Source organism: Peromyscus californicus, unplaced genomic scaffold, assembly GCF_007827085.1.
Source record: "Peromyscus californicus insignis strain IS unplaced genomic scaffold, ASM782708v3 Scaffold_17__1_contigs__length_78620276, whole genome shotgun sequence".
In the NCBI taxonomy this organism is placed as follows: domain Eukaryota; kingdom Metazoa; phylum Chordata; class Mammalia; order Rodentia; family Cricetidae; genus Peromyscus; species Peromyscus californicus.
This window is the reverse complement of record NW_026294469.1, coordinates 21,237,330-21,260,746: the sequence shown is the minus strand read 5'-3', so window position 1 is coordinate 21,260,746 and position 23,417 is coordinate 21,237,330. Positions and strand designations below refer to the sequence as shown.

At 43.1% G+C, this 23,417-nt stretch overlaps 1 protein-coding gene across 4 annotated transcripts in view; it reads right to left on the bottom strand.

Annotated features, from left to right (window-relative positions):
• Nucleotides 1-22,714, bottom strand: part of Sap130 (Sin3A associated protein 130) — a 75,006-nt gene extending 52,292 nt beyond the window's left edge. For 2 of the 4 annotated variants that reach the window (XM_052741754.1, XM_052741755.1), the window contains exons 1-7: nt 21,507-21,622; nt 20,928-21,045; nt 10,049-10,284; nt 9,020-9,178; nt 7,515-7,626; nt 6,085-6,209; nt 3,167-3,291 (exon numbers count right to left, since the gene is read on the bottom strand). In XM_052741754.1, coding sequence (XP_052597714.1) covers nt 3,167-3,291; nt 6,085-6,209; nt 7,515-7,626; nt 9,020-9,178; nt 10,049-10,284; nt 20,928-21,045; nt 21,507-21,560 — 929 coding nt within the window. In that variant the 5' untranslated portion in view covers nt 21,561-21,622. The other 2 variants (XM_052741756.1, XM_052741757.1) reach the window with 2 other exon arrangements.
• Between the last annotated feature and the right edge of the window lie 703 nt (nt 22,715-23,417).

Here is a 23,417-nt window from a genome sequence, read left to right as displayed (position 1 = left end):
CATTCCTCATTAACCAGACAATGTCTATGGCTCTGTAGTTTTTCTTAAAAACAGGCTCCTATGTCACCCAGGTTAGTCTCAAACTCCTAGACTCAAGTGATTCCCTCCCTTAACTTTTTGAGTATCTAAGACAACAGGAGTACACCACAGCACCTGGCTCCTGTCAATCTCTCCCTTCTATTAGCATCCCTTTCAAACACCCAATCATCCCACTGTACCTTTGCAATTTGTAATTTGTCTGCAGCAAGAGATACACCTTGTATCTTCAACCCTTTTTGGAATTTATATTCCCTTCAGTCTAGATGCATTCTCCCCTGAGAACACTCCTCTTCAGTCCTCTGAACACACAACACTTGCACTTTGCACTACTATGTGCTAATGCCAGGCAACAACAATGATCAAGGCCCGAAACAGCTTGTGTCATGGTCAAGAAAGTATGTAGAGATCTTCACTGTTTTACTGTACATACAGTTTTCTGCTCTTACAGAAACATATTGGTTTAATTATGGAAAAATGAAGATTTTAAGTACTTTCTTATCACTCCTTTGTATATAATATCAAATTAGGATGTCTCTATATTGTGTTAGATTGCTTGATGTGGAAATTATAGCTTGATAACCTCAAGTCTTGGCGAATGGGATTACATAATATTAAAAAGCTTCTATACAGCACAGGAAAAATGTGCTGTACTGGGAGTGGGGGGAGGCATTTGTCAGCTATTCTTTAGACATGGTGTTAATATATAGAATATATAAGGAACTACAAATAGCAAACAGCAACCAAAATGAAATTTCCAATATATATAAATGGGTTAATGGTTTGAACAGACAGTTCTCAAAAGAAGAAACAAATGACTATCAGGGAAATACAAATTAAAACTTGGAGATTCCGTTTCACGCCAGTCAAAATCACTATCATCAAGAAAAGAAATGGGCCAACAATAGCTCAGGGTAATTGTGCTTGCTGCCAAGTCTCATGACCTGAGTGCCATTTCTGGGACCTACATAGAGCTGTCTTCTGACCTCATTATGTGCACCTCGGCATGCACACAGCTACACAAACAAGTAAATGAAATGTAATATATATATAGAAGAGAAACAAGTATGCTGATAGGGATGTGGGGGAAGGGGAGCCTTACTGCTGATGGATGGATAAACTCGAAGAATAGAGGGTAGAGGGTTCTCAAAAACTAAAGAATACAACCACCATGAGACCTAGCTAAACCCTCCTGGGTATGTTCCCAAGACCCCTATTCTACCACAGAGATACTTGTATAACCATGTTTATTACTGCTCTATTCACAATTGTAAGGAATTAGAGTCAGCTTAGCTGCCCATCAACAGATAAATGGATAACAAAAAGGTAGTACACAATACACATGGAGTTTTGTTTGGTAATAAAGAAGAATGAAATTTGCAAGACACTGGATACATCTAGAAATTATTAAGTGAGGCAACCCAGATTCAAACGACAGGTACATTCTCAATTACAGATCCTTGTTTTTAATTTTGATGTGTACATGTGGGTGTGTAAGCACAAGTCTCGAAGCTAGAGTGAGAAAGAACAGCAGCACACATGTGATTGAATGTGGAAAGGAAACTATAGGGATGGAAGAGTACAAGATGTGGTGGGGAGGGGAGGACAGGGAGGAGAATGAGGAAGATCATCAAAAAAAACCAAATCCAGGGGCCAGGGAGAGAAGTCTGTGGAAAAAGCACATGCTGTGCAAGCATGAGAAGCTGAGTTTGAATCTCCACAATTCACAAAAAAGCAGATGTAGCTTGACCGTCTGTAACTCAGTGCTCCTATGGAGAGATGGGAGACAGAGACAGGAGAATTGCTGGAAGACCATGGGCCAGCTAGTCTGGTATATGCTGAGAAAAAAGTAAGAGACCTAGTTCCAAACAAGGTAGAAAGTCAGAACAGACACTGAGGTTGTCCTCTATCTCCACATATGCTGTGGTGCAAGCTAACCCGTTCATTCACAATGTGCATGTGCCATTCACAAATGCACATGTGCACATATACACATGCATCACGTGTGGACAAAGCTGTAAGGAAAGCTATTACCTTGTACATTAAGAAACAAATAAAGGGGCTGGCAAGATGGCTCAGCCGTTGAGAACATTGCCTGCTCTTGCAAAAGACCAAGGTTCAGTTCCCAGCAACCACATGGTAGCTCACAACTGTCCCGTTCCAGGGGACCCAATGCCCTCTTCTGACCACCACATGCACTAGGCATGCATGTGGTACACATACATACATGTAGGCAAAACATTCATACTCATGAAACAAAAAACCAAAAACAAAATGAATTATGGCTATAATTTATGGGATTAGAATAGAATTGCCAACAATCTTGCTTGCAAATGGTCCTAAATATACTTGTCATTCTGTATATCTATATTATATAAAGTGGTACTCTCAGCATTGACAACTATAAAATCAAAGTATCAACCAACTCTGAAAAATTTTGAAGATGCTCTGACAGCTGAAGAAGTACTGAGCCAAGATTTAATTCCTTATGTAAAAATAAATAAGCACATCCACTTCCTTAGTATCGAAGCTTACATTCATCATTAGTAAATGGTGAAAAAATGTTTCAAAATACATTTCACTTTTTTAAGATTTATTTCTATTGCCAGGTGGTAGTGGCGCACACCTTTAATCCCAGCACTCAGGGAGGGAGAGGCAGGCAGATCTCTGAGTTCGAGGCCAGCTTGGTCTAGAGTGAGTTCCAAGACTGCCAGAGAAACCCTGTCTTGAAAAACCAAAAAAGAAAAGATTTATTTTTAGTATGTGTGCCCTTGAGGGCCAGAAGAAGGCATTAAGCTCTGGAGAGATGGAGTTACAGGTAGGTAGTCGTGAACTGTCCAACATGGGTACTGGGAACTAAATAGGTCTTCTGAAGAGCAGCAAGCATTCATTCATTTGCAACAAGTTGAACTGTTGAACTACCTCTCCAGCACCTTAAAATACATTTTGTTAAGATTTATTACCAGTACATGTTTGGTTTTTGTACTTATTTTATATACCTATATATCCAGGGTCATGTGAAAATTTCTTGGGTAGAAAACGTTTAAGAAGCCCTGATCTAGAGTACACTTTAGAAAAAAGTGTTTTAATTAGGGAGTTAAATGAGGGAAGTGACCGGACGGCCCTGTACCTTAGTGCTGAGTCAGCAGCGTGTGCTGCTGTCGTAGTGATGACTGGAGACTGAGCTCTGGTGGCTGAGACCGTGGCTACCACAGCAGGAGGGATCGTACTGGAGGTGGTCACAGGTGGACGAGACTAGAGAGGAGAAAAAAAAAGTATTTCACTTAGAGATAAAAACAGCAAACCAAACACTGAAACTCAGTTTTGAAACTTACTCCAGATGAGTATGTCTGTGCCCAGATGGAACTCAGTCCTCACCACCATAACATCTGTTCTAGGTGTGTTATTCCAAGACAAGGGTCAGAATTACAAAAACAAATTTGCAGAAACTCTGGTACCTGCCTGTAATCCTAGCAGGCTGAGACAGGAGGATGTGAGTTTGAGCTAAGCCTGGGTTACCTAAACTATCTCAAAAAAAACCAAGAAACAAAGGGGCGGGGGTGGGGGAAAGAATAGCAAAAGGCAGAGCAGGACACATGCAGCGGAGTGGAAGACTAGCAAATACAAAGTTCTGGGTTCAATTCCCAGCACTGCTAACAAGGCAGGGAAATTTCCTATTTTATAATGGGTGCGCTTGTACAAGTCACTATTCTTAGCATTGTGAAAGCAGAGGCAGGTGGATCTTTGTGAGTCTGAGGCCAGCCTGGTCTACATTGAGAATTTTAGGCCAGCCGGGAGTACACAGTGAGACTGTTTCAATACAAACAAACACTCCTATCTTGTTTGTAGCCCATGACTTTTTAATAAAACTACTATAGTCAAAGTATAAACTGGGATTTAACTGTTTGGCACGGCATTCCTGTAGTTTACTATGATGCTAAGTGGACATTTAAAATGTCACACACCCACGTGCTTTCTACAGAGGGTCCATGAGACCACTGGCTGGAGTTGTTGGCTCTCAGGCCAAATTAGGACGCAAAGGGCTAACAGGATGACAGGCTATGTGGGCAAAGTCAAGGTGCTCCAAGGGGGGAACCTCAGGTGTTCTGACGCTTTCCACATTTTCATACAAACATCTGGTCCTCACCCTTATTACTCTATCTGGTGTAAAGTCTGAAAAGGGAGCCCCATAACATCATCAATCATTTGTCTGCTGTCCTGATTCTTATCACTCGAGTCCTGATTCACCCCTTTTCCTGACTTTCATAGATGCAATTAAATCACCAAATCCTGACCACCCTTTAAAAAAGTATTTTTTTACACTTTCTAATTATTTTGTGTGTGTGTGTGTGTGTGTGCATACATGTACACCTCATGCATGTGCTACTGCACACCTGAGTGTGGTGTGAGAGGGTTACTTACGCTCTCTTTCAGCATGTAGGTCCAAAGTGAACTCAGGTCGTCAGGTTGGCAGCAAGTGCTTTTACTGGCTGAGCCCGCTCCCTGCCCATTTTTACCCTGACTTTACCGTCTGCCTTATCCGTGGCTCCTACTGCGGACAGCTGCCCTCCTCAGACTAGAGCTACTGCTGCTTCTCCCTCCCCCACGAGTGAGCTCTGTGACTTGGGTGTCCGCCTTACCGCCCATGTGTTGAGATCACAGACATGGCCTACCACATCTGCTTTTTGTTTTCTCCTTTAAGACAGGGTCTCTATGTGGGTCTGGCTGGCCTGGATCTCACAGATCTGCCTGCCTTTGTTTCCCAATAGCTGGAATTAAAGGCATGCACCACTACACAAAGTCACACCTGCTTTTTAAAGACCACCTAATTCACAAATATTACCTTTTTTGACCCCTGAAAGAACTTCCACCTTCTCTATGTAACTAAGCTAGACGCATCTAAAGATTACTTGATCACATGTTGCAGTCTCTACTATCTACAAAATCAAGTTCATACTCTGTTTCTTAGAGTCCTTAGTTCAGAAACATCACTAAATCTTTTCTTTTTCTTACATTTCCTTTGAGATTTTTTTTTCTTTTTCTTTTTTTTTTTTGACAGGGTTTCTCTGTAACAGCTGCCTGTCCTCGGTCTTGCTCTGTAGACCAGGCTAGCCTCAAACTCATAGAGATCCGCCTGCCTCTGCCTCCTGAGTGCTGGGATTAAAGGCATGAGCCACCAGCGCCCAGCTCCTTTGAGATTTGAAAACAACTTTTATTTTATGTGTATGGGTGTCTTGCCTGCATGAATGTGTGTGCACTACATGCACACAGGGCATGTAGAGGTCAGAAGAGGGCATTGGATCCCCTGGAACTGGAGCTACAGATGGGTGTTAGCCACCATGTGGGTACTGAGAATGGACAGGGGTCCTCTGGAGAGCAGCTCGTGCTCCTAACTGCTGAGCTGTCTTTTCTGCACCTGCATCTCCTTCTGATACGAGTAATTCTATTAGTACCCACACTACAGACTTCCTTGAATAAAAGTGGGAATTAAAGAGGTTCAAGTGTAGCTTAGCTACTAGTGCGCTTGCCTGGCATGTAAGAGGCCTTGGGTTTGATTCTCAATATGAAAAGCGGGGAGGGGGTGTACTACCAGAGATGCATTTAGTAGTTGAACTGGCTGAAAAGGCAAGTATTTATTTATATGCTTAAAAGGAACGTAAGAATTTTAGGTGTTCACAGAGCTCTTTCCAAACGACAGTCCTCCTCCATTTGGGCTAGCCCTCAGTAAACACTGTCTACAGTCCTCCTCCATTTGGGCTAGCCCTCAGTAAACACTGTCTACAGCCGCCACTGTCGTCTTTGCTACCTGCATGTCTCTCTTCCCCTTTCCAGCACCAGCTGTCCCGCTTCTACTTCTAACCAATTCTTATCATCCCTGCCCTATGCCTGCACTGCTCAAGGGCATCCTCCAAACTCTTCAAGCCTCGAGAACTCAACTGAGAGCAGTACTAGCTATGAGGCTATGGACTCCCTCAGCGTCTGGCAGAGCGCTCAGCTATGGTAAGGCACTGCAGCCATGCTGGCCAAGTACCCCTGACCCCAACATGCCTGGATTGGCTGGTGTATGAGGTGCTGTACTGCTGGCTGGGCCGTAGCAGTATTTGGCAACTGTGAAGTTGGCCTCAAGACTGTGGTTACTTTAGAGCTGGACATCACAGCAGCAGCAGCTGCACCTGAAACAAAAAAAAATTATCAGTAGAGCCTACAGACATTACTTAATAAAGCCAATTATATTCTATAGGAAGGCATAATTGCTAAAACCTGGACAGCATATGGATTTTCAGCTCCAGTATACTATGTACTCCTCTTCTTCTTCTTCTTCTTTTTTTTTTTTTTTTTCCTTTCCGTTTTTCAAGACAAAGGTTTCTCTGTGTAGTTTTGGTGCCTGTCCTGGAACTCCCTCTGTAGATCAGACTGGCCTGGAACTCACAGAGATCCACCTGCCTCTGACATCCAAATGCTGGGGTTAAAGGCAAGTGCCACCACTGCCTGGCCTATGTACACTTCTTATTTGATCACAAAGAAAATATATATTCAAAAGTTGAGCTTTTTTAAAAAAGAATTGTTTATTTGTATTTAAATTGCAATTAGGAAGGACACAATTAACAATCTCGTTTGATGCCATACGGTATGGTGCCTAGATTTTGATTAAGTCTTCAACACTTTAGTCACTAGTAATACAACACCTCCTCAGGCTGCCTTTGTTCCCTTAGTGCAGACATCAACATTGTCAAAAGGCATTTCCATTAAGGTAGTTTTGATACCACAGACCTCAGAGTCAGTGAATGAATACTGGAAATTGCTGGGTTATGCTAGGACCGAGTAAACCTGGTTTTGTTAGCTTGGTTTTCCTCAACAATCTCCAACTGTTTTACTTTCTAATAGAAGGTTAAAATACCTTAAATTTATTACAACTTACTCTAACGTACTTGTAAGAATAAATCAATCTTGTTGCAATGAATATTAAAAAATTTAATATTTTCAGTGAACTTAAAAAAACATTAGAAGCCAGGTGTGGGTTCAAACCTGCAATCACAGTAATTGGAGGGTAAAGGTAGGGCGATAACTGTGAGTTCAAGGCCAGCGTGCTATCTAAGTTCCAAGCCCAACAGGGCTACACAGCAAGACCCTGTCACAAACACAACACAACACAAAACCAACAGCCAGGAGTGGTGGTGTGTACCTGTAATCAGCATTTAGGAGGAAGCCTTAGAAGGACCAAAAGTCTGAGACCAACCAGGGTTACTTAGGAAGACTGTCTCAAAATGACAACAAATTTCTTTTCCTTTAGATTTCCACACACAGACTTGTTCTAAGAAACACACAACAGACCATGTTAAGATCTGTACCATTTTAGGCTTCTTTCTACTGCTCTGTAACTTTTAGGTTGACTGTGTACACACTCTGTCACCTGTCTTTTATCAAATGTGCATCTGCTACAGTATTTCCAGAATTTGAACAAAATATGTGTTTGTTACCTCGAGGTAAGTGGGAAGCTCCAATGTGAAGAGGGGGCCCAGGAGCATTGCTTCGGATAATGGACATCTGAACATTTGTAGTCATAATGTGATGGAGGTTACTGGGATGCCCCTGGAAGAAACAGGATAGAATGCAATTTTCACAAGAGTGGTCTTAGCCATTATCTACAGAAATCAGTTTCCTTTAAATTGGGTCAGGGTTTCTCTAACTCCCACCCCCCTTTGCCGTTTTGGGGATTTCCAGGGCAAAAGCATATATGATTCAAGGGATGTATACTGATCTAACTCTTGAAACAGGTCATTCCTTTTGGATAGTGAATATCGTCTACAGCTATTCCACACTGAGCAGACCCAATCTCAACTGTCAGAAGTAAGTACCCCATGGGAAATGGGCTCTGAGATCACTTAGCTACTACCTTTTCATCTACCGCATTATAATAATTACCCTGCCAACAAGCATGTTAGAAGTGAGTATACTTCAGCAGGCCCAACTAGTTACTAGATCCCAGGATCAGATCAGCTACCTGACTGTCTACTTGGAGTTACTCATCTCTGTAACATCACTCCTTCACACTTGTTTTCTTTTTCCTGGTAACGAGCTGATTCATCTCCTACTCTAATTTTTTTTTGGGGGGGGGTGTCCTCACTAGTAGTTCTGGCTGTCCTGGAACTCGCTCTGCAGACCAAGCTGGCCTTGAACTCACAGAGATCCACCTGTCTCTGTTTCCCAAGTGCTGGGATTAAAGGCGTGCACCACTATGCCCATCTTTCTATTTTTATTATTTATATAGATCTTTACATCCATTATTTTTTATGTTATTGAAGATTTCTAAATACATGTCAGTTAGTATCCAATAGATACTGCCTTTAAGTTTCCAGCTCACCCCTTAAGTCCTCCACCACATGGAGATGAGTACAACTCAGGTGCCATTCCTAGATTTCTAAGATTACTTAGTAAGATGTTAAACTGAAAACAATACAGGGCATTTTTTTTGTAATATTAATCTTCTTGAGAACACAAAGAATTTTGAGATTTAGTTTCTTCACAGATAAGTGTTATAATTCAATTTAGTAAGTCAACTATACATAATAGAATGCAATTAAAGTTTCAAGTTAAAACAATTAGAAGGCTACCTGAAGGAACCTGCCAGCCCCAGATGCACATCTACTATCCTCCAAGAAACCCTTGGACACTGTCAACAATACTGCTGGGAGGTGTTCTCACTGTTCAGTACTTTCCCTTCTAATCAAGCACATGGGGACCATACCTCCTCTAGGGCATGGACTGATCAAGACTTACTTGTGATTTACAATGAAGGTAGTGCCCAGCATAGTATACGCTCAGCAGATAGAGCCTACCTACTAAGCAGCCTGGGTTTCTCCGTGGGTATCAGAAACCATTTAATTATTTAGGACAGTGCCTAATGTATCCCTGGAGTTACACACATCATGATCAACAGCTTGGAACTGCAGTTAGAAAATAACAAATTAGGAAGAGAAATAACCTGTTGTCCACTGATTGTTGCCACAGGAATGGCTGAAGCTTGAGGGATGCTGTTTTCCATAGTAACAGTAACCTGTCCTGGAACTTTCGGCGGAAGGGACATGGTAGAAGGGGGAGCAGGCGCAATGGGGCGGCTAGGCATGGTGGGCTTTGGGGGTGGCTGCAAACAGAAAACCACGAGACATGTCAATAGCTTTGCTCTGGTGATACATTTTACTTTAAAAGCTCACCAATCCAATCTGGACAGTGGCAATGAGATGAGACCTGTCAGCATCATAGCTTTTCTGCAGAACTAATGGCATTTTCACAGTACAGAGGAAGAAATGCACAAACAAGATAAACATCTTACTCAGAGCCACATATAAAGTACAAAGTAGAACTGGGACTAAAGCCCAGATTTGTACTGCTCACACTCTATGCCTTGTCTTCTATACAATCCTGCCTCTCACAGTTGGGCAGAAGCAAACAGAACTCACTCTCAGAACTAAAACATTAACTTAAGTAACACACAGAGCAACATGCTCAGATACCTCCAAATTAATCAGCTACTAAAGCAAATCATGGAAAAGAGCACCAAGAGAAAACTCAGCATGTCTATACGGTGAAAAATTATCAACATCAATTTATGTAACAGTTCAGATACGGTGGAAGAAACTTGCAATCCCAGCAACTGGGAGGCAGAATCAAGATGACTGTCAGAAGTTTTAGGCTAGCTTGGTCTACAAGGGGAGTTAGCCTGGACTATAGTACAATACTGTTTCAAAACAATCAACTCCATAAAACAACAACAACAACAACAACAACAACAACAACGGGTAAGAAAAGGTCCTGTGATTCCAACTGCCCAGCACAGTCTAATCAGTGCAGCATAGCAAATTACAGGGCCAAATGACAGGGAAGATGAGCGGACAGCCAAAAAAGAAAAGTTGATGGGCACCCTAGGACACAACCTCCGATTCCATTAGCTTTACTACAGTGCCCGCCGCCGCCGCCTTCAGCTGTGGTGCAGTGGGAACCCTGAAACCGTTACCTTCATGAGTCCTTCCGAGGAAAAGAGTGGTACTGCTGGTGTCAGGTGTGCTGGCGGGGCTGTCACTGCAACAGGAGTGGCTGAAGCAACGGCATGGTGTGCAGGTAGCATCTGTACCTGCGGATAAGGCCTTACCACGACTGGCTCCTGCTTCTCTTCCCGGGGTGGCAGGGAGCTGCTGGCGCCCACGTGCTCCCTGGCACCAACATCAGCCTCTCGGCCAGATTCATCGTTCACTAGTGAAGATGTTAAGATGGAAAAGGTATTATTACAATTTTCTAAGGTTAATCAATATAACACAGAGTAGGCCTTGCTGGTGAGGACTGAAAGAGTGACCAATTCCTTGTGATGCTTGTTTTCTTTATGGAGAAGAGGCCTTACTATTGCAGTCCAACAGGCCTCTAATTTGTGATTCTCTTCTCTTAGCCTATAGAGTGCTGGGGTTACATACATACATATATGCCATTACCAATTCTCTTGTAAGGATTTCTACTTTTTGGGCTTTTTAGAGAGCTTTGTTACATAGTCCTGGCTGACCTGGAACTCATTATGTACAGCCAGCTAACTCCATACTTGCAGCAATCATTCTGTCTCTGCCTTCCAACTGTTGGGATTACGAGTGTGCCCCATGTCTAAGACATGTAAGGATTGCTCTCTTCCTTCCTTCCTTCCTTCCTTCCTTCCTTCCTTCCTTCCTTCCTTCCTTCCTCCCCTCCTTTCTTTAATAAGTGTTTGTCTACATGTACTACATGTGCCTGGTGCTTGTGGAGGCCAGAAGAGGGCATCAGATATTATGGAACTGGAGTTAAAGATGGCTGTGAACCATCACATGGCGCTGGGAATCGAATCAAACCCAGGAACTTGCAGAAACAGCAAGTATACTCAACGGCTGAGCCATCTCTCCAGCCCCTTGTAAGCTTGTTCTGAGGGACAGTGGCGCCAAGAGGCAGAATTGTGGGATGTAAGATTTCCTTTGAATATGAACATGGGGTCCTGACAGTCACTGAAAATAAGCTAATAGTAGCTGGAGAGAGAACTCAGTGAGAAAACAAACCTCCTGCCAAGCATGACCTCCTAAGTTTGATCTCTAGAACCTACAGAGTGGAAGGAGAGAGGCAATACCTGACTTGCACACATGCATGCACACAGACAAACAAAATTAAAACAAAAAAATCTTCAAATACTTGAAAGTATACTATAGGGTATAGTACAACTTCATTTAAAATGACTTGCTTGTTTTGAGAGAATGCCTAATTTTGCAGCCCAGATGGGCCTCTACCTTGTGATCCTCCTGTCTCAGCCTAAGTGTTGAGATTACAAGCATGCACCACCATGTCTGGCAAAATTTTAAAAACTCGGCATTAAAAGGATATGTTTAATCTTCAGTCCACAAGAGTGCCCTGCCTTCAAGATATGCTGGGGCAGCAGCGGCACAAAGCCTGGGGGAGTAGCCAACCACTATCTGACTGGAGTTAAAGCCCATTTCATGAGATGGAAGTCATGCCCAACACTGCTCGGGTGGCCAAGAACCTGAGACTAGACAGGCTACGGTCCCAGGGGAAAACCAACTACTACTGTTCTGCTAAAGGAATATAGAAATAAAATGACACCTAATGACATTCTGCTATACTTATAAATCAGTGCCTTCTCAGGCATCATCAGAGAAGCTTCCTCCTGCAGTAGATGGGAACAAATATAGAAACCTACAGCCAAACAATATGCAGAATGAGAGACCATGGAGCACTCAGTCCTAAATGGGATGAATCCATCAAATCCCTCCCCTCAAAGCTCAGGGAACCCTGCAGAAGAGACAGAAAGAGTTAAGAGCCAGAAGGGATGGAGGACACCAAGGAATCAAGGTCTTCTAGATATAACAGGGCTGGTGCACATATGATCTCACAGACTGAGGCACCATGCACAGGGCCTGCATGGGTCTGCACCAGATGAGGTCCTACAGCTGAGAGAAGTAGACACACGCCCCCATCCCTAACGTAGACGCTATTTCCAATTGATTGTCACTTGCAGATAAAAACAATTTTCTCCAAGGGAGTCTCACTGGGGAAACAAACCATGGCCAGCAGTAGATGGACAACACAAAATGAACTAAATGGCCTCTTTGGAGGCTCTTTGTCTTATAAAATTAAGCCAGGGCTCCCCTCCCCCCACTACTTCACAGGCCCTTTGTGCATATACACATTACGTCTTCAGGTTGGTTTTTATGGGATCCCTGAGTGTGAGAACTGGTGTCTCTGCATCTATGTGCACTTCTCGTGCTTTTGCTTTGGCTCTTTCCCTGTTTGCTTGTTCTGTCATCTTCCCATTAGGTGTTGACTGATCTTACTATTACTCCTCAGATATCTCTTTGTTTTCTAGGGAGAGACAAAAGGGGTGTGATCTGGATGAGAGGGGAGGTGGGGAGGAACTGGGAGGAGTAGGGGGAGGAAACTGTAATCAGAATAGTGTATGAAAAATATATATTTTCAATAAAAGGGAAAAAAACCTGTGAACTCTGAAGAATACTGGCATTGACAAGCATGAATATTTTTCTACAAAAGCCTGTTAAATCTGTTTTTAAAAAATGCTCTATTAAATATAAATTTATTCTATAAACAAGATTGATAAATTCAATATTATACATCAAAGATAAACTTGATTTGTTTAAAAAAAAATGCTTAAGTCAGGGTTGTGTAGTAATTTCCTCGAAACAAACCTTTCCATCTTCAAAAGAAGCTCTTAAGACACAGGATGTTCTAAGGGGAGGTGAAACATTCCACCTGCATCTTATCACACTCAGGAAGTACACAACTCAAACGCTTCAGAAGTCCCTCAAACTGACCCGATTTACCCTGCCCCTCCTCCTCAAGCACACATGAGCTGTAAGGACTGCTGAGAGGCACTCAGGAGCTAAGTAGTCTGAAACAGGCAGAGCAGCCAGGCTGCCTGTAAAGGACGCTCTCCAGCCTGTGGAACTGCTGGCAGGTTTGTGCAGGATGCTCCACTCTCCAGCTTCTGTGAGCTGTCATCCATGCTGGGGTGGGCTTTGGTGATACAGCTGTCTTTGAGTCATTTCTGCTCCTCTAAGTAACTTCTCACCTATATTTCTATAACTAACCCCAATAAAACTCATTGGTTCGCTGGGCAGTGGTGGTGCACACTTTTAATCTGAGCACTCAAGTTCGAAGCCAGTCTAGAGAGTTCCAGGACAGCCAAGGCTACACTGTCTCGAAAAACCAAAAAACAACTCACAAAAACAAAAAAGCCAACCAACTAACCAAAAACCGAAACTAAAACAATAAAAACAAAATAAAACCTCATTGGTACAAGGTGGACCTTGGTGGTATTACTACTTTGGCCTTCCAACGATTCCCTAGGTGTGGTGAGTAGATGTTTATCCATGTCTCCTCAAGAACAACGTCACAAACTGAACTCACCCAACATACCAACACCCAGTAAAAACCAAACCACCACTGGCCCCAGACAACCTCCATTCAGCTCTACGGAAGTCATTATCCTACCCAAGATACCCATCATTGTACTTTCTAACTTGAGGTTAGTGCCAAACTGAGCGACAGCTCAGCGGAAAAACACACCTGCCAAAGTTACTTTCTTGCTTCTTTCTCTTACAGATATGACCGATGCATATTACTGCACACAGCCAGAAACTTCATTCTCAGTGCGTCACAGTGTGCCAGCCACTATGTGAATAAGCTACAAGATATCTATCTTACTGCTAAGAGACATTTAGGATAGTTTTCAAGCTTTGCTATTATAATATTCTACTGGCTATAAATCTACTACTGCCAATGTAATGAATAATTAGAACATATGGCAACTTTTGGGGGGCACATGGTATATGCACTCATCTGTTTCACACCCTCTGGAGGCCAAAGGTTGACAGTAGGTGTCTTCTACTTCCCTCCTCCTTATGTTTTGGCTAGAGCCCCTGGGATCTGCCTGTCTCTGTGCCCCCTGCCCCCAAAATGGAGTTACAGAAATGTGTGTCCACATACCCATCGTTTGACATGAGTGTGGGCAGTCTAAACTCAGGTCATGCTTGCACACCAAATACTTTACACCAAGTCATCTCCTTAGCCCCAACTTACTACATCATTTGTAAAATGTTAGGTGAGATTCTACTGCAGGTTTTACAACTACTGTATTACTTATGATTATTTTAGACTTTTCCAAAAGTCCTAATAAATTCTTCAGGAAATTGGTTCTGAAAGCGTAAGAGCTAGATGAAGTGATTTTTATTTTATTTTTTGAAGGTTTTAAAAATTATTTTAAAATTATGTGTATATGTGTGTGTGTGTGTGTGTGTGTGTGTGTGTGTGTGTCTGTGTGTCTGTGTGTATATTCATGTTGAGTGTAGATGCCCTCAGAGTCCTGAAGAGGGTATCAGATTCCCTGGAGCTAGAGTTAGTTACAGGTAATTGTGAGTCACCTGATGTAGGTGCTGGGAACTCGACTAGATCCTCTACAAAAGTAGGAAGTATCCTTAACAGCCACGTCATCTCTCCAGTTGTAATTTCTATTTTATACATAACTGACTTGATTCTCCAGGGCACTCAGAAATCTTACATTTGGGATTTATATTATCACTTGACTGAGTGATATACACAACAGTGCACTGGTTTTCACATGTGGGTCGAGAACCCTTTGGAAAACAGACATATACATTAGGATTCGTAACAGCAGCAAAATTACAGTTATGAAATAGCAACAAAATAACTTTATGGTTTGGGGTCACCACAACATGAGGAGCTGTACTAAAGGGTAGCAGCATTAGGAAGGTTGAGAACCACTGCAATAGTGTCTACTTGAAGATAACTCAATGACTTTTTATAGAAATTTCATCAGCACTCTTGCGAGCAGAATGGCGAGGTAAAATGTTAACGTTTTACTTTCTAAAGGACTGTCAAGGCTGTTTCCAAAGCAGCTCTGTGGGTTCCAGGCACTCTCCATCCTCACAAATCCTTGCTACACTTAACAGCCATTCTAGTGGAGAGGCTCATCTGCATCTCATTAGGGCTTGAACTGGGACTGCCACGATGACCAGCAATGCTGAACAGTTTTGTTTTTTAATGATCATTTGTCTTCTTTAGTGAAGTATATGTGCATCTCTTAATTAGTAAGCTTTACTGAGATATAATCTACAGATAAAATCCACTAATAATATATATAAAAATAAAAAAGTCCCCCAATTCTTTGTGTAAAACTTTCACCAAAGTCTGTAATGCTGTAACCATAACTCAATCACTACACAGAATCCTGACCATCACGGTTAACTAGTTCACTCCTGCTCCTCTGCTATCAGCTCCCTCTTTCCCTAGACATTACTGACTTGCTCTGTCATTACAGCTGTCACGTCCAGGATTCCACACACAGAATCATACAATGCGTGGTTCCGGGAGTCTTGACAGCTTTTCCTTAGCATACTATACTGCAGGGAAAAGCATTCACGCTCTTGTGTGCACATGTACTGATGCCGGGCTTTGGTACTATGAGAGAGCAGTCCAGCAAGCAGATATAGCACAACTTGCTTATCTAGTCACCATTTGATAAACCTTTGAATTTTCCCTGTTTTTGGCCATTAAGAGCAAAAATTCCATAAACACCTGAGTATAAATCTTTGAATGTGCATACACTTTCACTTAACTTGGTTAAATACTGAAGGAATAGGACGGGTCAGTTGTGAGTCAGTATATGTTTAATTTTTTTTTAAGACTCTGCCAAACTGTTAAGTTGCCTGACCATTTTATATCCCCCTCCCCCGCCCCGCCCCTGGGCCCATGCCAACACTCAGAGTTCTACTGCCTCAGTCATACCAGTCCCCGGCATTCAGTCACTTCAACTTTAGTTATTCAAGCGGATCTATGCTAGCTTACTGCGGTTTTTGTTTTTACTCTTCCGAGGATGAGAAATGATAGGCATCTTTCCATGTACTTCTTTGCACTCATCATTATTGTTGGCTATCTATTGAGTAGACAATAATTTTTTTTTCTTACACTTAAGTTAAGCTCTTTATCTTTTTATTATTCGGTTATAGGAGTTCTTTCTACATTCAGGATATGAGTCATTACAGACACATTATTAAAAAATACCCTTATACCATTCGTTTGGGGGCATCCCACTTGATATTGTTAGTGTTGTCTTTTGAAATGAAGTTATTTTTAATTTACATCAACTGTTTGTTACACTTTGTATTATTTTGTGACCTAAGAAATTTTTGCTTACTGAAAAGTTGCAAACTGTTTCTCCTATGTTTTCTTTTAGAAATTAAAAAGTTTACATTTAGATCAATGGTCTAAAGTAAATTAATTTTTATGTAAGAGAAAAGTAATGGTCAAGGTCTATTCTCCCCTATATTCTGATATTTTGGGCCTAGTGAGACTAACTCCGAGGGTAAAAGCACTTGCCATGTAAGTCTGATGCCCTGAGTTTGATCTCCAGGTTCCAGGGTAGAAGACGAAAACACACCCTACAAAGTTGTTTTCTCCCTCCACACTGGTATGTTTATTCAAGTTCATTTCCCTATTTAATCACACACTTTTGTTAAAAAACAAAACAAAACTGGCTATACATATATCTGTTTGTTTGTCTATCTACCTACCTATGAATGACTTTCTATCTACCTATGAGTGACTTTCTATCTATGAATGACTTTCTGGATAGTGTACTTCATTCACCTATATTATGCCAATACTACACCATCTTGATTAATGAAGTTTTGTAATAAGTTGTGAAGTAAGGCAATAATGATTTTCCTTTCTCTGGGGTCATAATTGCTTTAGAAATCCTTAAACCCTTTGGATTTCCACACAAATTTTAGAGCCAGGTTGTCAAGATTCTATAAAAAAGTACACAAAGAGCCGGGCAGTAGTAGTGCATGCCTTTAATCCCAGCACTTGGGAGGCAGAGTCAGGTGGATCTCTGTGAGTTCAAGGCCAGCCTGGTCTACAGAGCAAGAACCAGGACAGGCACTAAAACTACACAGAGAAACCCTGTCTTGAAAAACAAAAACAAAAACAAAAAAACAAAAAAAAAAGTACACAAGGGTGCTATTATATCTTTATATATATATACATATAAAGTATATATATGATAGATATATATATCTATCATATTATATATATACACACACTTAGGGAAGAAACAATGGTGTTGAAAATGTTAAGTACTTCAATTTGTGACCATCAAGTTTTTCATTTATCTAGTTCTTTAATATTGCTCAGCAATGTCTCATGTCACCCTCTCAATGTGTTTGACTTCAGGTCTTAAATATATTTACGTTGAGACAGGGTCTCACCATGTAGTCATGGCTGGCTTGGAACTTGCTATGTAGATTAGGCTGGCCTCAAACTCACTGAGGTCTGCCTGTCTCGGCCTCCTGAGTACTGGGATCAAAGGTGTGTGTTACCTTACCCAGCCTTACATGTATTTTCTTAAATTTATCTTCTACTGTCATTTTTTGTAGCTATTGTAAATGGACATTAACAACAAAAACCCACCTCATGTCTAAGCTGGGGAGATGGGTCAGTCACTATGTACTTGCTATGCAAGCCCAGGACCTGAGTATGGATGCCCAGTGCCCACAGAAGAGCTGAGCACGGTGGTACACACCTGTCACCCAGCACTTGGTGGGGGTGGGGGCTGCAGAGGTAGATCCCTGAAGGTCAGTGGCTGGCCAACCTAGCTAAATCCATGTGTTCCACGTTCAGTAAGGGACCCTGCCTCAAACACTAAAGATGGAGAGTGACCAAAGACACTTGACATGATTTTTGGCACACACAAACACATAAACTACAGACACATAAAAAAAATTGTCTATTGCCAGTATTCAGACATGTAATGAACTTTCACACATTGATCTTGTAGCCTATTATTTTACTAATGCCACTTATTCTGCCAGTTTTAAAAAAAGATTAAAATTTTCTATATATATGACCATATTGTTTATGATTATTTACTTTCCTGGTCATCCAAACCAATTTGTTTCCTAGTTAAAAAAAAAAAAATTAAGAAAATGAACCATTTCCTAAACTTTCCCAAAGCCTATTTGGTCCAGGCAGACTGATTTTTAACAACTTTATTAAATTAGAATGTATTGATCATTTCCCACTAGGCTCTTTGGGAATTCATTTATCTGGGTCCTCCACACATTTGGACTTATTTATTTTGGGGGAGGGGGTGGGGTTGCTGAGGATCAAACCCAGAGATCTGAAACATTCAAGATAAGCCCTGTGCCACTGAGTTATATCCCCAATCATGTTTCTATTCATCTTCAACAGAATCTTGAAGCATTAGCTATTTCTACTTCTTAACTTTAAACTTATATTTTAATTCCTGGCACGCTTAGGACCCTACATCATCTCTCATGAAACAGAGAAACCTCCTCTCTTCCTCCATCTTCCTCTTCTGCTGTGGCTAGGGTCTCATGTAGTCCAGGATAGCCTCAGATATGCTATGCAGCCAGGGTTGGTCTTGAACTCCTGATCCTCTTTCCTCTGCCTTCTAACAGTTGGGATTATAAGCATGAACTACTATATCCCATTTATGTGGTGCTAGGGATGGAGCCCAGAGCTTCCATCTGCTAGACAAGCACTCTGTCAAGAGCGCTACATTGACAGCTTCCGACAAAGAAACTGGATGATGATCATGAAGCTACCAGATCATGCTGGACTGGTTAATCCCAGACTTCACATTTTTTGGAAAATAAATTTGATTTACTTAAAATAAAAGGAAAAATAAGACAAAAAAAACTGATTTGGAAAATGAAAAGTTACATACAGGTAGACTGTTCATGAAAAATTTCAGAAGACTATTAAGTTTTGTGCTGGGTCTTGAAATGTGTGGAGAGTACAGGAGCGTGAGGGTGAACCATGAAAAACAGTCTAGGAAAGAAGTATTAGGCTTGATTAGCATCAAGCATCACACTGCAAAGCTCCAAAAACAATCTGCTTTTCTTTTTTCCATAAGTACAGTTCTCATTTCTTTCCCTTCAAAAACCAATGTTCTTATCTTCAGCTCTTTAACTCACTGTAATGAACTTATGCCAAAGGCACCATGTTGTTAAAACTTTTTTGGGGCAGGGGTTGTCTCACAGAGCCCATGGTCTTGGACTTGCTTTGCAGCCAAACTTCAGCTACATTGCTTTAAACTGATAAGCTTCCTTCAACTACTCAAATGCTTGGACTACAGATGTGCATCACTATGCCTAACAAGAAATAAAGCACTTTAGATGGCTCTACAAGAGGTTGTTGACTACAACTTGTGCTATCCATTATAGCAAGTATGTGCATACAAAGGTTCATGAAACACACAGAATCTGAAATGTAGTAGAAAATAAAGTCAGCAAAGACAGCCAGAAAATGGTGTCTAAGATGAATCCTCAAGGAAGAACAATCAGCCAATACCGAACCTGGGAAGGAAGAAAGCCCTGCGTCATGGAAACTGGACATATTATATGCAGAAAAATAAGTACATACTGTCTAATGGCAGGCATAGAGCAGCTTAAAGTAACGAAAAAAAATCTGTAATTAAAAACAAAGTCAGCAGGAAGTAGTCAAAGCAATAGAAACAAGCTCAAAATAGTAGGGCCACAGTTCACTGGCGGATAACATCGGCCAGGCATGGTGAAACAAACTTGTGATCCCAGAACTCTCCTGAAGTAGGAGAATCAAGAGTTTGAGGCCAGCCTGGGCTACATTATGAGTCAATGCTAGGGTTGGGAGAGGAAGAGGAAAGAGTAGCTAGAACACAGTCAATCACAACTAAAGATGCCTCAGCCTTTGGCTTGAGTGATGAATGAACAACAGTAGCATTTGCTGTAAAGAGTACAAGAACTGGATGGTGACCAAACAGACCAGGCAAAGGATTTTATTTCAGCTTGCAGTATTTACTTGATACAGAGTGAAAACAACATCTGAAGATTGCTCACTAGCTTTGATAATTGTTAGAAGGCAGACGTGGTTTGTCTAGTGCATTTAAGGATGTTCAGTACCTCTCAGCTGTGACAACCACAAATGTCTCTACATAGCCAAATATTGTTATAGGCAATATCGTTCACCAATGAATATCAACTAATCTACAGCACCGAAAAGATATATTACAAATAAATACCCAAGTGCAAACATGTGAATATATACTTTTCAACTATCTTTTCCAGGGTTGGGGAAACAGCTCAGTCAATGAAGTACTTGTCAGCCTAGCCTGCTCCGAGCCCCAGACTCAGCGAGGGACCCTGTATCAAAAAACAAGGTGAACAGTTCCTGGGGAAGCATATGTGAGGTTGACCTCTGGCCTTCAAACACACATGCATGAAGACAGGCCCAGACACATGCTATCTACTTCTCTTTTCCTAGACCTTAAGGTCCTAAGAAGTAAGACTTTTCTGTCCCACTCACTGCTGGGTTCTCTAGTGGCACTATCACCATACCTATACCCTGAGAGTTAATAAAATGGTAACATACGAATACATTTAAAAATGATTCTTGCCGGGCGGTGGTGGCGCACGCCTTTAATCCCAGCACTCGGGAGGCAGAGGCAGGTGGATCTCTGTGAGTTCAAGGCCAGCCTGGGCTACCAAGTGAGTTCCAGGAAAGGCGCAAAGCTACACAGAGAAACTCTGTCTCGGAAAACCAAAAAAAAAAAACACACACACAAAAAATGATTCTTATAAGCATGATTTACTAAAGTTGTACACTTACCCCAGAATATATAAATGACCAAAAAAAGAGGGAATATGCCTTATTTTAAAAGTGTATTAATACATCCTTTCCTCAAAGTCAGTAGACTAGTTATGAGAAGGAATTTGCTAAATTGAAGTTAGTAACATTCTTAAAACTAAGCAATATGAAAGAAATGTAACACATCTCACCTGTGGCAACTTGGTTTATCAAGCCTGTGGAACCACTGTTTGTGATCTGTGATGGTGCCTGGCTGAGCCCAGGGGAAGGGGTTCCCAACCGAGGAAACTGCTGAGAACTCATTTCCACCTGCAAAACAAGTCATTCCATTACTACCAGATTCCAAAATTAGAACCAACATTGAGAGATCAAAGCATCTTTAGTAATCACAACATCTCTCAGAAACACAAATACAGCTTCATTTTTCTAACCATGAGTTATGATCAATAGTGCAGACATCTAATTGAGGACTCTTTATGAATACTAAGGCTAAATTAATAATGACAGTCTTTATACAAGTGTTGGAGGATACTATAACCTTCCAAAAACACTTATGGATCGCTGTAGTAAAAAAAAAAAAAAAAAAAAAAAGATACTGAATGTTATATAGCCGCCAAATGCTAGTTATTACCATAACCATAGGCTATCTATGTAAAATTTTATGGGAAATAGCATGGCTCTTTTAAAGACTCAAGCCTCACACCAAGACAAACAGAACCGTAATGAGTATGTCATAATGCCCAGCCCCAAGAACGGATCGGAAATCTTACATTAAGACCCGATGTTTGTGGAATCCTCAAACGCTTTTCCGTAAAGGCCTCCATTTAAGGATTTCCTTTCTTCCTCATCACGGACAACCCCCCCAAAGCGAGACACGGGTAGGATTAGAGACCTTTTCCACAGTCTTTAAAATCGTCTTCCACTTTTTCCTTCAGAGTCAAGCTTCGCCGATCTCCCCTCTACCCCAGTTAACCCCATTCCTCCTCCGAGATCCTAGGACACACGCTTCCAGACACTCTGAGTGTCGAGGCTCTGTCTCCCCGGGAAAATGTCCTACGGAGCCCTCTTGTCAAGATAAGCAGTGTGCCTTTTTATCTGTGGCCTCCACGAAGGGCTCGAGGGGCTCCGCAGGCACAGAGGGAACGCGATTCGGAACGCGTCCCCGGCCCGCCTCAGTTCAGCCCGCCCGCCACACTCACCCCCACGGCCAGCCGCCGCTCCGCTCCCAGTCCTCTTACCACCCAACCTACCCCTGCCTCCCCCGCCCGCCCATTGGCCGGACGCAGGGCGCGTCACTGGACCCGGCACCAATCCGCAGCTGCCTGCGCGTTCTGGGCCCGCCCCACCCTCCCGCCGGCCGCCAGCCAATGAGGCGCCAGTCTCGCTGGGGGCGGGGAGCAGCCTGAACCCCTCGGCTGGGCCAATAGCAGGGAAAGCTAGGCGATCCCCGGCAAGCAGGGCGGGGATCCGGGAGGCCCCGCCCCGACAGGGGTCTGAAAGCGGCGGGCGCAGGGCCCGGATGTGGAGAGTCACTTTAAACTGCTCCAGCAGCCAAACTCCCTAGGCCGTCCTCCCTCCCGCGGACTTCCCGACCGAGGCCCGCGTCCGCCACGCCCCCATGCCTGGGGCTGCCCACCCCTCGGGGTTTCTCGCCCTTCCTCACACCGAGTAACCGGGGCCCTGGCGCCGACTCCACAGCTCTGCCCAGCTCGCTAGAGAGCTGGAAGCAGGGCTGCAAGAGCTGTGTACGGCTCTGTCCTTCCCCGGGGACGAGCACCGGGACTAGCCATGCAGTCCCGCCCCCTCGACTCCTCCCCTCCCTCCTGGCTCGCGTTCCGCCATTACCTGGGCGCGGCCACGCCGCCTTTAGCTTGCTCCTGTGCGCTCTCCGTCTGTGAGTCTACTGTCCTCGAGCTTCGGACCCGCAGCCACCGCCGGGCCGATAGCACTCTGTCCCCCACCCCTCACTCCAGCGCCGCTGCTTCCGCCGCCGTAACGAGACCTTCGCTCACTGGCTGCGACAAACCCCGCCCCGCTCCCTGACAGCCACTCCTGGCCTGAAGAGAGCAGGAAGGCCGTCGGGCACGCCTCTCGGGCCCGCGGAGGCCCCTGGGAAATGTAGTCCCCTGTTCTAGGAGGGCGGGGCCTGGGGGACCCGACGCGGGCTTCCCACTCCTTTGCAGTCCAGTCTGAAGACTGTTATGTCATTTCTTTTGGCGACTGAGAAGATAAAGGTATTCCATGCTTTCGCCTCAGCGGGAAAGCACTGGGTTGTATTTTACCCCGGAGGTGGAGGCGGTGCAACGCGCAAAAAGTAAAGAAGGATTGTGGCTGCCCCAGGAGCCCGCAGGATCCACCTTCTGCCCTCCTCCCCTCGCTGCGTGTAGGGATCCTGGGATCACTGGAGGGACTAAGCCCCGCAGGAGCCGAGCATCCTCCTGGTTAGGGTTCAGTGCACACAGTTGGAGAAGGCAGCTCCGCTTTGGATTAAGTCTTCCGGATTGCAAAGAGAGGGGTGGGGTGGGGTGTTGTTTTGCTTGTGGTGGAAGTTTATAGAGTTTATGCCCTTGCCAGAGATGCTGCTATTACGAACTCCTCTTCCCAGAAGGTCATTTAGAACTAGAGTTTTGTGATTTGTTAGAAAATAAATGGAGATCATAATCAATTATTTCTGTTACGCA